This window comes from Manacus candei, unplaced genomic scaffold (genome assembly GCF_025592945.1).
Source record: "Manacus candei isolate 608988 ecotype Guabito, Panama unplaced genomic scaffold, ASM2559294v1 h1tg000056l, whole genome shotgun sequence".
Lineage (NCBI taxonomy): Eukaryota > Metazoa > Chordata > Aves > Passeriformes > Pipridae > Manacus > Manacus candei.
In genome coordinates this window covers 9,012,601-9,029,614 of record NW_026138104.1, presented here as the reverse complement: position 1 = coordinate 9,029,614, position 17,014 = coordinate 9,012,601, and the positions used below count along the sequence as shown (strand labels likewise).

Genomic DNA, 17,014 nt, shown 5'->3' with positions numbered 1-17,014 from the left:
TTTTATTCTTTTTTTCAGAGTTAAATTGACAACTAGAGGCTTTGTTATTTCTACAGGCACTTTTTCCCCCACCTCTTTTTTTAAGTTCCCCCTCATGCAGCAGTAATATGTTTATCAAATACTTGTGCATTTGCACATCGATTACTATTGCACGAGCACCTGTGACATTACTAATAACTGATCTTTGACATACCGTAGATTTTATGGCTTTTGTATTAAAAGTGATAGTGTTATCACAGGGTGTTTAGTGAGTTAGATATTCTGCAAACCCTGTTGTTCTCGTTGCCTGTTACTGGGGGGAGATTAAAGGCTGGGCATGCCCAGTGTGGTTATTCTATATTTTTCGAGCATAGTAGTACAAAAGAGATTCTTTTTAAACCACCTATCACTACTGTGATTTCTTTCACTATTGTGATTTTTTCACTGCTTTCTAACCTAAAACTCATAGTTCTTATTATTTTTTCAGTACGTTTGTAGTTCCTGAGGGCCTGAAGAGGTTTTGCATGTGGCCAGAAGAGGAGGGAGATGAACAACTCTTGTTCATCCTCTTTTGTGACGATGTATAAGATACATATTCATCACAGAAGCACACTCTACTGATCTTCAAAAATGTGCTGTTTGATTATTTACATGTACTTACTTGTACATTTTAGGTGTGACTAGCCCTTGGAGGGGGAGTTGTTTGTTTGTTTTGAATTTGGTTATTATCATTTATCTGTTTGGTTTTGTGTACACTCCCGGCTTGAAGTAGTATGATGTGGGACTTAGAAAAAGAAGCTATTTAGTAAGCTGGATTTGTATCTACAAACTGTGAAGTCATGAGTCTCTCTTATTCCTACTTGTTTTCACACTAGAAAACAGTGTGAAAAGAGTTCTCTTTCTTCTTCTCTCTGCCACCTTGCTTTCCCAGCTAGATAGGGGCAAGGCAGAGGCAAGAGTTGTTGTAGAGTTGTAGAAGAGACTTTGATGACCAGAGGATCTGACCTCAGAGAAGCACAGCCTTGGGCCCTAAGAATCTCTTGACCAACATCTTCAAAACAGAGTTTCAAAAGAAAATACTTCTTTTTTTTAAAAAAAAAAACACAAACCTTATGCTTGACATTTAAATGAAGAGGAGTTTCCTTTTGAAAAATTAATTTGAATCTCTAAGGTTTTGGTCAAATGTTAAGCAAAAGCCCCACATCTCTTTTATCTGACCAGTGCTAATCAAACTCATTAGTCCATTTGCGTAACAGCAAAGACCACTGGCCACGTGTTGTTGTTCTCTATGTTCAGTTGCTTTTTCCATTGGACTGTTGGATGCAAGAATTTAGGGCACACTGAAAAACTCTTCCAGAGAGCTTCTGAGCTTCTGTACTTCCATTTCTTTTGCACTCCCTGGCTGCTGCTGGCTATATTGCATTCAGTTGAGAGGTGGTATTTTGTTTTGTTTCAAACTGGTGGGCTACATAATGATGAAATATCTTCTGGTATTCACTTAATAACTTCTAGGGAATTAACTTCTAGGTCCTAATGTTTGTTTAAGCTAGTTTATAATGTTATGAGTAACAATTACAATATTTGTGAAAATAAAGTTATATGTCAAAGCCCCCTTAGTATTCTTTAATCATACTGCCATACCTGAAATGAGCTGTGACAGTGATACTTTGGCAAATAATATACCATGAAAAATAGAGTTATACTCTAATATTTTCCACAAATCTGAAGCCTACCGATGAGTGAGAGAAGAGTAGTTATGAAACTGCATGAAATTTATACTACATAATTATATTGCTATACTGTAAAAGCTGACAGTGATGTGAAATTTGGCAGCAGATATTGCTGCTGCTTTTGCCCTGCTTTTGATCTTTATGACTTTTCTTCCTCTCCTCCTTCACCACCCTAGTTGGTCATAGAAGATGCAATGGGAAAATTCTGAGCAACATTTTTCTCTATCATGAGGCCAAATTTCCAGATTTTGTAGAAAAAACTATTGCAGTTAGGCTGACTTTGTCATTGATGGGTAGATTCTCTGTAAATCAATTCTGTTTTCAAGCACAGCACATTAGTTCAAGAATATTGAGGTCGTCAAATTAGGAGTTACATAGACCAGATGGCTAATTGGTTGCTGGAATATGATGATGCTAGGTTTTATATTTGTGATTAAGCTGAGAGCTGTGTGGGAAATGCTAATACAGTCATCAGTAAGGAGCGGAAGAAATTTCCTTCATTTCCTCTGAAAAGAAACACAGAATGTTGTCACTTTTACCATATGGAATATGAAATCATATATCAAGGTTAATATATATCAAAGCATTGGTCGGGAAACCTGGAAGGATGAGAATTTTGATCAAAATAGAAGAAAGGGATGTGATTTGGGAAACGAGAGCTTACCTGGAACTCAAGCTATTGCAAGAGGGAAATACGTGATTTCCTATATACACCACAAATTGTGTCTTACATTTTAGACATTTTTCCTCTTCAAACTAGCATGTGCTTTCTGGTGAATTTTCACAGATTGGCTTCTTTCAATAGGTATAAATTTGTTGGACATTCTTTACAAGACCATTACCAACAAAGGTAAGGGCTGGCTCAGTCTTGGGCATTTTAGCTGAAAGAGAAGCACAATTACGTCCAGTGTTAAGGTGTGTTAGTTCAACACCAGGAACCCAGGCATTTCACCATGTACATTTGGTTTGAAGAGAAGTGACTTAAAAATTCACCATAGTGAGATGTTTTAAATATCTTATCGATTTTATTCCATGAATTTTCCCTCAACCTAGGAAATGTAACTGGTGTCACAGTGATGAGTCTGGTATAATGAATGTGTTCTGATGGAGCACACTATGAAAACTTGTGGTTTTGTCCCCTCTGACTTTTTTTGTGGTCAGCTCTTATTTAGTAAATACTGCCTCTATAGTAAGAAACCAGACCACAAAATCTATGAAATACTTGTCATATATCCTGATTAGAAAAGAAGAAAAATAAGTGCCTTATTCATAGTATTCTAGATTGAAATGTTTTAAAAAACACCACTTTCATAAAAAGATGAATCGACAAAATGCAGTTGCAGCAACATTCTACAGTAATAAATTGCAAATATTTGTTTTAGTCGGCACTTCTCCAGTTTCCTAACTTTCTTAAAATTATCAGAATCCAGGTCCTTGTTTCTTGTAATTCAAGACAAGATATGTGTTCAACTTACTTAACTTAAAGATAGGAAGAACAGCCTTGACTGTTAGGAAATTCAGTGGGTTTTCATACCTGTTGTGTTATTGTTTATAGATCACATAATTTCACTTATTAAATGGTTTGCAGACAATTATTTCAGTAATGTTGTTTATGTAAGGTGAAAATGAATTTTTACAAGGAGGGGAAATAAAGCTAATTTTAACAATTTTTTTAATCAATATCAGTCACATATAAATAGAGCATTTTATATTTTAAAGTTCCATGTTGGATTCTTCTGTATATTTGCTCTTTATGCAACCATATATAGACCTGTGTGTGGTGTGAGATGAGAAGAGCTGTTTTGTTATTACCAAAGACAAGATGAAATCTGTGTTGACTTACAAAAAGTGCAGGAGCTCCCTCTCCTGGCTTAGAGTGCTGTAAGTTGGAAGTTTTTGGGGATGTTTTCATTTCATCACATTAAAAAATCTCTTACTTTGAATACTTGTCTGGTGTCTTTCAAGTCCGGGTAAAATTTGGTTCAGCCCAGAATTTGGTTTTGATGCCCATTTGGGTTCTGCTCTGAGTGCAGTATCCATGTTTCTACTGCCTGGCTCTGGAACCTCCACAGGCAGCAGATGTCCTGTCTGTCAGTGTGGTAGTGCTGGGATGGTCACCACAGCGAGGGTTGATGTACTGTAAGCTGCAATTCCAGTATGGTCTCTTCATTTAAGTTCCACCTGTCACCCCTCTTAAGAGTAATGTGTGTCCTTGATGGTCACTTAGCACAAAGCCCTATAAATCAGCCTGAGTTTACAAAGGAGAAGTTTAAGAGAATTAAAGAAGCTTTACAGTTGATGTATGTATTGTGACTCCTTTCCTCCCCTTCCCTCCCATCCATCTAGGGAGTGGTAGGAGAGAGGAGGCTTCCTTGATGTTTGTCATTATTCAACCTTTCTCCTTTCATAACCTCATTAATCTTGCAAATCCTCAGAGAAAATGGATGGTTCTGTAGATACTTAAATATGGTAGGGTAGCACCTGAGTGTTTCCAGCTACATCATTCTCAAGGGTAGGAACCTGACTGGAAAAGGTGGCACTGGAGACAGGTGTCTTACCCTAGCTGTTAAAAAAACCCAAACCAACAATGAAAAAACCCAGTGAATTTCTGAATTCTGAGAATGCAGGATGATTAAAAAATGAGTACTTAACTCACCTCTGTCAGTGTTGTACCTTTAAGTCATCTATTAAAATAGGAGCCAAGAGTGCCATAGCCACTGTTCAGTTCTGTATCTTACCATCTCAGGGATACTAATGCAAGGAACACACATCATTACGTACTTGAAAAGACTGTTACTTTGCAGTGACTACAATTTTTGTACAATATATATGTCTCCTGAAGCTCCACTTAGCTGAACTCAGTTACCTTCCATCCATCTATTTTTTTAGACTTCCTAGATATTCTAGCTTTTCAGTTCAGAGGGATACACCCTCTTATAGGAGTGTAAGAGAGTATATGACATGTGTGGGAACAGTGCACATTCCTGTATTAACTTTTCCAGTGCTATTAGGGAATTTTCAGTTATGGCATCTCAAAGAAACATTTTACTGTAGTATAGTTTTGCACTGCAGCATCAAAACTTCTGTATTCACAATATTTTATTTTTCAAAGCATTAGATTTTTAAAAAATGTTTATACACTTTTATTTAACTACACTTGCTGTCACAGCAAACTGTTTTGTATAGCACCTTTGTAATTTCCTAATAAACTTCAAGATGTGTAAGTTGGAGAGGATCAATGAATAAGAAAAAATGTCAAAGGTTCACTATCAAATTGCTTAGCTCTGATTTATACAGTTTCAGACAAGAAAAAAAAGAAAAATACTTTGGTATTTCTAGCAAATGCCAAAATAGAATCAATGCAGTATTGTTCACCTAGTTAAAATTCCAAAATCCAGGAAATGCAAACATTAAGTTTCCAACGGCAACATTAACTTGGACTCTTTGCATATCCTGTGTTTTCCTGGTATACATTAAGACTTAAAGCAATGTATTAAGCTGTGAGTTGAACAAGAAAAACAGAAAAAAATTCTTCATGTAGGTAGCACTGCCAAGTTAAGTTCTGTTACCATTTGTGTTTATTGACCTTTTATAATTTTAGATTATTTTCTTCATAAAGATTGACTATGATTTCTTTGGCCAAATGAAGTGAAACCTGAGAGTTTGTCTTCACTGCAGTGCGAACTTGACATACAGTTTACTCCTTGCCTTAAATCTGACTCTTCTTCATCCATCAGTATTTCAGATTCGAATTAAGTGGCTTTTAAACTTGAAAATATGACTTGAACCTCAGAGGCAGTCTGATTGCCGTGGGAATATAACTTAGGCTATATAGACTGCCCAGACAGAACTTAGAATTAATTCCAATTGGTATGTTTTGCTAATTAAATTTGTGCATAACTAAAATGTGCAGAGTGGCTGTACTCAGAGTAAATCAAGTTTAAAGATGGGCTGTATCTCTTTTGAATGCTAATGGATAATTTTGGAAACAGTATATATGCTTGGTTCCAAAATTTTTAGAGAGTATTCCAGATGTTACTGAGTGTTGATTATAAGTAACTCAGAACCCTGCTCTGAGGGTGGTTCCAGCCTGGAGATGGTACAGAGCTGCAGGCAGACAAATCTCCCCTTCTGATCTGTTCCTATCTGTGGCTGCTTGCACATGCCATACACTTAAGGCTTCTTGCCTGTGTGAGCTCAGCTAATCCATGTTCTAGAAGAAAGAGAAGAGCCTTAAAGGAGATATTTGGAGAGTGGTAAAGCGAGGATTTGCTGGTCAGAAATAGACTTGGAGACTGACTCTAGTTTGGAAAGCAGTGGTGTGAAAAATAGAGAGGGTCATTAGGGCTGGAGCAGTTGTGGGATGCGAGTAGAAATGGAGATGAGAAAGTTAAAACTGTAAGGGAAGTAAAAGTGAAGTGTTAGGAGTTGGGAGTATTTGTAAAGAGAGGGGGTAAAAGCAAGGTTGATTAGGGGAGGTTCATGAATTTGTGACAAGAATAGTGAGTACATAGCAGGGTCATCCAGGGGAAAGATAAAATGGTCATAGATATGAAGCAAGAAACTGCAAGGTGGAGTTGGGACAGTGGGGTCTGAGAAGGGAAAGCTTCATTCCTGGAAAGAGGGAAATGGAGAAAATGAAGATAGTGAAAATAGAAATGGAAGGAAGTGTGTGCTGGATGACAAGTCATACAGTGGCTTTGATGCTTTGGTGCTGCCAGAGCTTGCCAGGTAGGAAGAGGAGGAGGGGAGGGTGTGCAGCAGGAAGAGAGCTTTTTGGTGGCATTTGGGAGTTAGTTGGAATTGGAGAGTTCAAGAATGAAGGATGCTCATGGGGAGCTTTCAGAGAGGAACAGAAGACTGCACAAAGTGTCTGGTATGTTTGATGTACCAGCAGTGCAGAGGCACTGGAACGTGTTACTGCCTGGCTATTCACCTTCACCTTTGTTTCCCTCTACAAACTTAGTATCACAAAGAAGTTTGTCTTGCAAAGCTTGTCAACTTCTGAAAGTCAGGCACAGACTTCTCTGATTAACTCTCTGCCCGTGTGCAATATTTGGGTTTTGCTGTGCACGTGTACACACAGGGAAGTTTTTTGTTACTTATGCTCAAGATGCAACTAATAAAGTACCACTTAATAAATCAAAACTTTTTTTTCAAAACTGAGCTAAGACATACTTTTTAAAGTGCTCATATTGAATTTTAAAACTTCACATTAAAGAAAGCAGTCTGAAACTTATTAAAATGAAAATTATTGTAGCGAGGGTTTTTTGATAAAAACATATGTTAAGAAAGTAGGGTTTATTTGTTTATTCTTCTTTTGCTTTCAGAAAAAAATACTTGCTTAATTATTCATTCATCTCTTCCCTTCACCCACCTTCTCCACCACGAAAAAAATAAATCATCACATTTTGACAGAAGCGTATTATGGAAGATTATTCTGAACAAAGGAGAAGTGTTCAGAAGATTAGTTAATCTGAAAGAGGAGGAGTGATCAAAGTTTCTGTAATAAAATATAGAAGCATTGTAAACTATCTGTGCCTTATTTCGCTGTAGGCGTGTTCAAAATTTTGAATTTGAAAAATAACATTCTGACATTGGAGGGGATGTTTCTGAGTTTGAAATGATAGTTTGAACATTTATGTCATTCTGAGGGTGATTTTTGGATATGGCTGTCTAACAGACCTGAGAATTGGTGCATACATGTTTTCTTGAGCCACAGGACAATGAAGTAAATAATGCTGTTGACACTAATACATGGCTAAAATATTTAAATCAATTAAATATTTGCTAGTTTATTAATCCTGGTTCTATTTCTATCACAGATTTTCCATCAACTTTTGTAAATGTGGGATCAAACTGCATTATAATACTATTAAAATATGAAGTATATTTCTAAAATTGGAGTTGCAGAGCCCTTTGGTGCAAAACATTTGTAATTGTCTGTTAGAGAAGGTTGAGGTTATTGGATGACTCATTGCAGCAGGTTTTTCTGAACTCTCATTTATAGGAAAATTGTCATTTTTTTCAGTATTTTGGGGGTCAGTAAGGTTTATAATTTACTGTAGTTACTTACACTTTTCAAACAGACTATCAGGAAACCATGCCAGAACAAAACTATTTTTGCAGGTAATTAATGGAGAGGCTGAGGTACCTGCTGACAGCTATTTTCCAAGAAAAGGAATGGTTTGCAGCTAGGGGAAAAGTGTTAAAAGTGTGCCCAAACCAGTAACTCAAACTGAAAGAGCAACCTTTGATCTGAGACATAGTTTAGGTCACACTTTAATGAATAGCTTTATTAAACTAGTATATTAAACTAATATTATTCTGTCAGTTGGTACATTTTATTTGCAGAAAATTGGATCTGTCTAAGGGTATCTGACATCGACAACAGTGATGCTGTTTTAAATTAAACTGGTAGCTTTAGTGTATTTATTTAAAGGAATGTTTTCATGCATTTAAAGGAATTCCAACACTGACATTTAAAATCTGAGTCTGGACAGAGCTCATGTGGGGGGTTTTGTGTTAAAGACAGGAAAGGTGCAGGTTGCAAAAAATCTTGCCTACAAAAAGATTTGTAATATTGCTACTTATTGAAAATATTTCACTTGTAGCATGGGGGTGTTTTCAGGCTGCAAAGTCTAAAATTTTTAAATTGCAAACTATCATAATATATGAATTAATAACTATATTACTATTTTATATCTTTATATATTCTATATTTTATTTCTATTTTTTCTATGTTAGATCATCTCACAGAAAGAATTTACTTCACAATTGTATTTAAAGAAGGTTTAGATAAAGGTGGCATCTAGATAAGCAGTTTTTATGCTATAGTCTCTCTCTAGGGGAAGGAATATTTATAGAGGAAAACAGTGATACCAGTTTCAGTGTTGTTATTGGAGTTGTTTAGGTAAGTGATATTTTTCCATTGACACAGGATTATGCTCTTCAGGAGAAGAAACTTATTTATTGCTGAAGTTGTAAAGGAAGGAAATCATGTGCTGTGCTCTCTTTCCCTCTCCTACCTGTCTTCTGAGCCCTTTGAACAAACTCAGTCAAACGTGACAGAAAAGATGTCGGTATATGAGCTTCTGGTATGTTTTTGGAAATGTGTGGTCAGGTAGTGATTGGAGTTGTGTCTTTTCTGTTAATGATCCAGTGAGGGAAGTGTCTAGTGAGAGCTCATCCTTGTAGAGGAAGAGAATAAAATTATGAAGGTCCAAACATGTAGCCTTGACACCACAAGCAGGATAGGCACTCACAGGAAATCAGCCTTACTTTGTTCTAGTGTTGATCAACTGCTGGAAATAACCACTACAGACTGTGATGAGGTATTCATTTCTGTCTTAATGTTTTTCAGCACATGACTTCTTAAATACTCTCTCTTTGTAGTAGTAATTATAGATTTTATCATTTAGATCATATTTTTTTTCCCCCATCTGTAAAAATTTTCCTGTAAGGAGAAATCAGAGAGATCCCTCTTCTGATGCATCAGTGCTTCACAGTTAAATTTGAGACATGGAAATACAAGGCACACTACAAGATATAATGAGTTCACAGGTATTTTTTTTCCAAACTGCTTATTTGTTACAGATGTACCCACAAATGTATAAATTAAATGTCAAGCAGTTAATATGTTTTCAGTGTATGCTTAAGAGTGTCTGAATTCACATCAACTATTCTCAAAACCTCAAAAACAATGTGAAGTTTTTTCTAACATCCCTATGACATAAACTAAGCACTGATGGAACATTATACCAAAAAATATTATGCAGAAGCCTTTAATTTTTCTGATGGCTGAAGATTGATATGATGGCAAGACCGCAAGAAGGTTAATGAAGGCAGCTGTTGGCCTTTTCAGTTTTCAGTCCAGGTTTTCTGTCTTTTGGTATATTAGTTAATAACATTTGGTAGTTCCATAGATATTCCTTTTTTTTTTTTTTTTAATAATTGGACTCTATACACAGAATTTTTTGCCACTCTTAATTTTTGTCATACACACAGCTGAGTGAGTCAAAGGTAGCTTCTTGCTTCTGCAGCATCTTTGAAGTCTCATCATGTTTGTGCACCGTGTCCTCTTTGCAGTGATTCCAGTTCAAGATTTTTGGAAGGTTCCTGTTGCCAGCATACCTGTACTACTTGTAAGGGCAGCTGACCAGCTTTGGAAACCTGTCAGGAGCCACAGGCAGGTTCCAGTACCCTGTCGGAGACCGTGTGATTGAGGAGGTGAAAACTTCCTCAGAAGAGTGTAAGGATTTGATAGATCCCATTACATTACAACTTCCAAAAGAGTAGAACACCATTTTCAATTCAGATTTTGTCTACCAAAACAGTCTAGAAAACCTCCCTTGGCAATTTCCTGTGCTGACTAGGTTTTGGAGACTTGTATACACGTCTGTAGTAATTCAATTACTTGAGGCTCCATAATGAACACAGGACTGAATGGCTGTCAAATTTCCTGTCTCCACATGAAATCTCTATCTTGTAGTTCAAATACCATTTGCAGGCATTCTGGTTTAGTTCTGGAAATCAAGGTTATAGTCATCATAATTGTAGCATCCTTTAGAAAAAAAGACTGAATTTTCTTGTATCAAACAACCTGGGTTTATGTGTCCCATCCCCACCCCCTCACTCCTCCCCCAATTTGTAGCATCACTAGGTTCATACTTTTAATGTTTTTATATGTCATAAATCAGTCAAAAGTCTTCAGCCTGCTTTTCAAATGTGAAGAAAATCAATCCATATTCATTAAAGTGCCAAAAATATCGAGTAACTTATAAAACATCCTTTCAGAAATAAATGTTACGGAATTTATTGAGTTTTGGGTGGGGGGTCAAAGATAGAAGCAAGACTTCATGCGTTCTATCTCCAAATGCATGGTGCTTGCCATAAACACAAATTTGAATCAGCTTTCCTGCCCCACCTTTTGTAGATCAATGAACTTGACTAAAAGAAAATGCATGCATGACTAATGGAGTCACTTCCGTTCAAAAGCGGTAGAGAATGCTAGAAAGAAGCTCTTAAAGCTGAAATTATGTGGAAGGCCATTCATCTTGGCGCTCTTCAGCTGCCTCTCACCGACTTGCTTTATCTGACAGCCTCTGTCTGTCCTTGCCAGTCAGCCAGACAACACGGATGATCGGGAACAAGATTTATCCCCTTATCCCTTGGTGAGGGACCTCTCTTACTTGTGGGTTATTCAGAAAAATGGTTCCCTTGGAGAGCTCTGATTCTGGAATTCAGCTGTTTTGGAAGGTGCTTGCAGGGGGTTTCTGCCCCGCTCCTGTCTAACCAGGGGATGTGTTATGTCACCATAATGAACTCGGTGGTGGAGGTGGCTAGAATTGCGTCCGCCTTGGTGACCGTGCTTGAAGCATTTCTGTACCTTTTACAAGCATCGAGGCTTTTTTTTTTTTTAATACCTTCCGTTCAACCCAAACACCCTAGAAACAGAGATGCCTTTCGTTAGGCAAGTAAGCAGAGGCAGAAGTGATCAAAATGATGCATTTTATTGTTTCATTTTGATCAGTTATTTACCCCTTGGTTTAAACAATTGAAAGCAGAAGCAGGAGGCAGAAGCGAGCGGGGCCTGGCGGGCGGCTCCTGCTCTCGGCGTGTGGGGCGGCGGCCGCCAGGGGTCAGGCGGGAGCCGCGAGGGGCCGTGAGGGGCCGGGCGGGAGGAGCTGTGTGCCGGCGGCGGGTGCCAGCAGAACCCGATACGGTGCGATCTATAGAAGCAAGGTACAACTGGAATAATGAAATTTCAAAAATAAGCCCTTTTTAAAGCCTGGTTGTAACAGTCCTGCTGGGTATTGTAAATGCCTCAGGTGCACTTGATACTGCTGTTACGTTCCTGGCCCTGGCTCCTAATTTTTATGGAAAGATGGATTGAACTTCAATTTAGGAATATTCGGTAATCCCTCTCAGGACATACTGTAACAGCTGGTATTTCTGTGTTGCAGCAAATCGATTCCATACAGCAGTCAGCAATGCCTATGGCTGGGCTCCGGCAAAAACTTCCAAAGCATTTTAAATAAAGTGAGCCAAAGAAAATAGCATCATCACTGCAAAAATGTAGCTTAATTTGCACGTTAGGAAAAAAAAATCCCTGTCCCATTCCAGCAAAATATTAAGCATTTTACTGGTAAGGATTTCATCAGCTCATTTATTTTTCATTAATATATATTTAGGATCTGGGGGGAATAACTTTATGTTGTATATAAGTTTCTTAAATAATGAGGAGCTGGATTTTTTTTCTCCTGAATGATTTACTGTGAAATAAAGAAAAACAAACTGATGGAGTTTAAATACATTGCATGTATGTAGATCAGCAAGATTTTCCACATTTTGCAGTGAACTTTAAGGAAATTCTTCTTGAATTTTTGATTAATAGTAATGTGCTTATAATGAGAATGCCTTGTTTGGCTTTTTTTTTTTTTTAATAGATGAAAGTACTTTAAGCTGCATATAACTCAAAGATGTCCCATTAATAGTCAATAGTTTTGTTTTAATCTGTTTCTTACACATGCAAAAAGTGGAAATGCCTCCATCCTTTGTGCGGCTGCCGTGGTGTGCTCACGCTGGGGACTGTCCCTGAGCTTGGGACAGGGCTCTCCTTTACGTGTTAAACAGAAAACAAGCAGAATTAATCTAAAATGAATATGTTCCTTTTTAATTGGTACAACGTGTCCTTGGCTACGATGTCTTTTTTTTTTTTTCTTTTAAACTTCACCCTGGCTAGCTTTGCATAAAGACGTTTTACAACTTTGTCATCATAAGATGAGCTTTCCCTCTGAAATACTTAAATTCCTTATCCCTGTTTTAAATTTTAAGTTAATGGATTTTTGTGCTGATTTGATGCATGTCAAAGTATTTTTTTGGAAGCTGATGCTTTTTTACTGAAAACTTACTTTTTTTTCTTCACCACAAACTTTTATAACCTAAAAAGCCCCAAACTCTTAAACAGTGTTAGTAGACAGGTTTTTAAGTTCTTATTGGGTTCTTTTCATCATAGAAGAAGTTGACCAGAGTGTAACTTGTGCTGTATTTGCTGTCTTACTTAAAAAGTCCACCCAGATTCACTGGGTAAACAATTAGGGGACAAAAAAAATGAAACTTAAAAGTTGCCAGACTATTTAAACTATAGGCTCATGCCTAGGGATGAGTTAACAACTAGCTTATATCTACTAATTGATTTAAAACTTACTGAACAAAATCTCGTGGATGGCCCTTAATATGTTGCAATACTTTTAGCTACATGAGGACTTTTTTTGGTGAAAAACAGAATTTTGAACAGCATACAGTGTTTACAGCACCTGTATATTACTCTTCCACAAGAGTGTTGCCAAGTACAAATGTGTCCAAAATATGCATTTTCAGAGCCAAGATGACTTCAAAAGTCATTCTGATTAATATGAATGTGCTTTAAAAAAACCCAACAAAAAACAAACCAGCAATAGCAGCAGCAAAATGCTCTATTTGTTTATTTTCTTTTGCTAAAGCAGAACTATGCTGCTTTCTTTCTTCAAGGATCCTTTTTGTTTACTGAAATGTGGAGAAAACCCTTGTTTTCTGTTAGCTTCTACTTCCCCCTTTCCCTTTCTTTACGCTGCAAACACATCAGCCTCTGACCTGCTATTAGTAGACATTTCCAGTCTTAACTCTGACTTTCTTCTAACAAGTTTGTGTTCCAGTTTCATATTTTAACATACTTGAATTTAAATACATTCACTTATATTTGAGATTAGTTTTAACTTTTTTTACATTTGCTCTGAATTTTCCTCAAGAAGTGGTTAAAAGAAAGACCCCACATTTACTATCAGTAGGCCTGTGCAATTATTAAAAAATATGTGTTAAAGAAATACTGATTTTGTAGTAATGAATCACAGAAAAATTCCTTACCTGGTAATGAACTCTGCGAATCAAACTGCAGTTTACCTTAGAGAAGCGTTTGCACTAGTCCTGCTTTTAACAACTCCAGTTAAAAGTCAGATTACATTTCCAGATTACAGATAAAAATTGAATGTCAGATCTCAAATGACCTGAAAACAGTTGAAAGGAGGTTAAATAGAAACACTGAATAAATTATCATGCTAGTAAGCAATTTTATTTTCTTGAGATAAGTAGTAGCAAAATTTGAGTGACTTCAGTTATTCACTGTTTTAATAAAATATTCCTAGACTTTATTTCCAAAATACCCGGCCTGCTGGAATTAAAGAGTATAATTTACATGAGAGAAATGTGTCAAATGATTTTTAATGCAGAGTAGAATTATAGGCTAGACTGAAGAAAACAAAACTTGTTTTACCTGGGGAAACAAAAATCTTAACAGTCATAAGTAAGTGCAAAGCACTTTGTTTTGAGAGTCTTAAATAAAAGCTTATTTCATGATAATGGTTGGATTTGGTTAGCTGCAGTAATTTACGGTTTAACAATGTTCTTAACTGTAAAACTCTGTTTCTGTTCTTTCTAGGAGACGCTGGGAGATAGCATAAATCTTGGTAGACAACTTGGCTGCAAGCAGTTAAACCGAAATTAACTTCTGCCTTGTGGCTGCAGTGCTGGGTTGGGCTCCTGCGGGACACTGCAGACTCAGTCATGCCAGCGTTAGCAACGGGAGCTGCGAGTGACACAGGTACGCGGGCCGAGGGGGCTGCACGCCTCCTCCAGAGCTTGTTTGTTCTCAACACATGCTTAATTTAAGACTTTAAACGTAACCTTTTATCCCTGAAGTTAAGTTAGATCTGTGAAACACCACAGACAAAATAAATTAATTTTAAAAGGTCCCACCACCACCTTGTTCCCCTCCGTACGCAACCCCCAAAACAGAACAACTCCAAACGATATTATATATGGATCTGAAGAATTTGGATTCATCTCTGAGCATAGTTCTTACAATGTTAACTGGAAAAAGGAGCAGGAAAAAAAACCATCATGATATCATGCATGCCTTAATATGTGCAGCAGTCTAGACTATCCCCTCTGTGAGTTACAGTTATCAGTGGAGTTATTTCTGAACACAGACTATTCGGTTTGACAACTCTTTAACAAATTAGGAGAAGAAAAATACTGTCTCAAGTTCTGTTCCTTCCCTTGCCTTCCATGTCAGAGCCCAGTTCCTGTCACTGACTGCAGGCAGTGGGAATGCAGCTATGTAGCTTTCCACAGTTTTCACCTTCTTTGCAATTTTAAGTTATATTCAAAGATTAAATCTCATCTTCTTGTTATGCTGGCATTCTCTCTCTCTGACAGTATTTTTGACCCTTTGTTAGGGACAACTGAAGTTAATATTTTTGCTCGAGGGTGTTTGTTAAAAAAGGTGATGCAGCTGAGGTTATAACACAATATAAAGATCCCTCGTTCCACCCCCAGCTTTCCATCCCTGTGCCATGTAGTTTTAAGCCCAAGAAGTAATAGCAGAATTTGGAAAATTAAGAGGGAGATTTCAAGTCAGGAATCCAAAAAGTATTTGTATAAGAACTGCATTTTATTCTTATTTTAAATAGACTGTACAGTGCAGTGATTTTTCCCCCCTATGCCTCAGGTCCATGTAAAATTTATCTTAGATGAAAATGTTAATCTTTAGAATTGATGTGTGTGTTTTTTGTTGCAGTGGGTAGGGAGGGTTGTGTTTGTGTTTCTGTCTCCTTATTCCTGTGTTTAAGGGATTTGACTGTCACTTCACCAAATCCTACCTCTGCATACCTTTCTTTTCTCCCTCTTTCCCCATGGAGATAAGCGAGTTGCAGCTGTTCAGTTTGCTAAAGCTGCGTTTTTGAAGATGTGTTAGTGTCTACTCTGTATCTTTGCTTTCTTTATCATGTAAACTTTGGTGTCCTTTCAAAACGTGCCTTAATTTTTTTTTTAAATTATTATTCATTTGTTGTTTAAAGAATGTTAATATGTCCAAAAGTAATAGTTGTGGACATCACCTCTGAATAAAGGAAGAAAAGGGCTCCAAAAAGTGAAAAAAAAAATCTTAATTTTAAAATAGTGTGTGTTAAAATGCCCCTACAAACATGTTTTACTGAGCTATTTAATCAGTACGATGCTGCAAATACACCCTTAATAATTAAGATGTATGGTAAAACTCAGGTATCTCCATTGTCCCGTGAAATCTATCATAAAATATGATACACACCATTAATATCTTACTGTTAAATAATACTTGTTAAAAACTTTTTTTTTCTGCTGCAAGTTGTAAATTGTTTCTCTAAATAAAAATCGGCATTTGGAGAGAAAAGAGAGTAATTTGTTTTTTATTCCACTTCCTTTACAATACTTCCTGATGGGGCTGATAGGCATTTAAGTATTTTTGGAATGGTTACATCAAAGTGTGCTTTCTACCCTGGTTATGGTGCAGGTGGTTTCTAATCGAAGCCCTGTTCTCCTGCTGTTCCTCTCACTGGTAGATTAAAAAAAGTGAAACAGAAAGATTTCCCTGCCTCTGTTGTTCCTTGGTGGATAAGCTGGTGTTCCTCTCGCCCTCCCTGCACAGACTGGTGTTGTGACATGTAATGAGTTGAAACTGCTTTAGTCCATGAGGGGTCTTTTTGGGGCACTGGAGGGTTGGCAAGTCACTTAGTGGGACCTTTAGGGTAGGGATACAACCTTGTTCAGTCTGTTTGCTGAGACTCTCTTTTATAAATGCATTCAGATAAAATGCAGCCTAACCTATTTTTCTGTCTGATGGATCCTGAGTGAAATAAAAGTCAACCTAGATTTAAAAACAGATGAAAGAATTCACTGAGGACTAGTAAATAGAAATGTATCATCTGTGAATATTGAAAGTTGCCCAGTCATGGACCATTGGACACTCAGTCACTAGTATGGGAGCATTAATGATTTTTTTTTTTTAATCTAGTCTGAAGCCTCAGACCACTGTCAAAAGCAGGAGAGTGTTCGTTAGGGGCCATATTTGATCAGACTAAATGTTGACCTGCTTGTGTCAATGTGACATTGCCTTTACTTCATCAACAACCTTTATTAGAAGTGTCACCATGTATTTGCAGCTGCTTCCTTATATACTTGCTTTTGTTATACCATGTTTTAACCTGTATATTCTTCTGAACACAAACCATGCCTCTTAAATCTGTTTTGAGAGTCATTTAAACTATGGTAAATCAAAATCATGGCTACACTATTTGCAATCTTTTGTTTAAAACATTGTTCTACTAGAAAGGGACTTTTAAATTAATCTCATTCCTTACCACTAACTGTAAGACAGAGGAGAAAGGCTTATGTATAAGCACATGCTTCCTTCTCTTCCACTCTCCATTAGCCATATAGAAAGCCTATTTTTA

General features: G+C 37.0%; 1 protein-coding gene across 6 annotated transcripts in view; it reads left to right on the top strand.

The window, feature by feature from the left end:
* Positions 1-17,014, top strand: part of MPP7 (MAGUK p55 scaffold protein 7) — a 150,357-nt gene that overhangs the window by 28,652 nt on the left and 104,691 nt on the right. For 3 of the 6 annotated variants that reach the window (XM_051802422.1, XM_051802418.1, XM_051802424.1), the window contains exon 3: positions 14,185-14,346. In XM_051802422.1, the coding sequence (XP_051658382.1) occupies positions 14,310-14,346 (37 nt within the window). In that variant the 5' untranslated portion in view covers positions 14,185-14,309. Of the gene's footprint in view, positions 1-11,203; positions 11,454-11,674; positions 11,751-11,809; positions 11,857-14,184; positions 14,347-17,014 lie in introns of those variants that run through there. The other 3 variants (XM_051802420.1, XM_051802419.1, XM_051802421.1) reach the window with 3 other exon arrangements.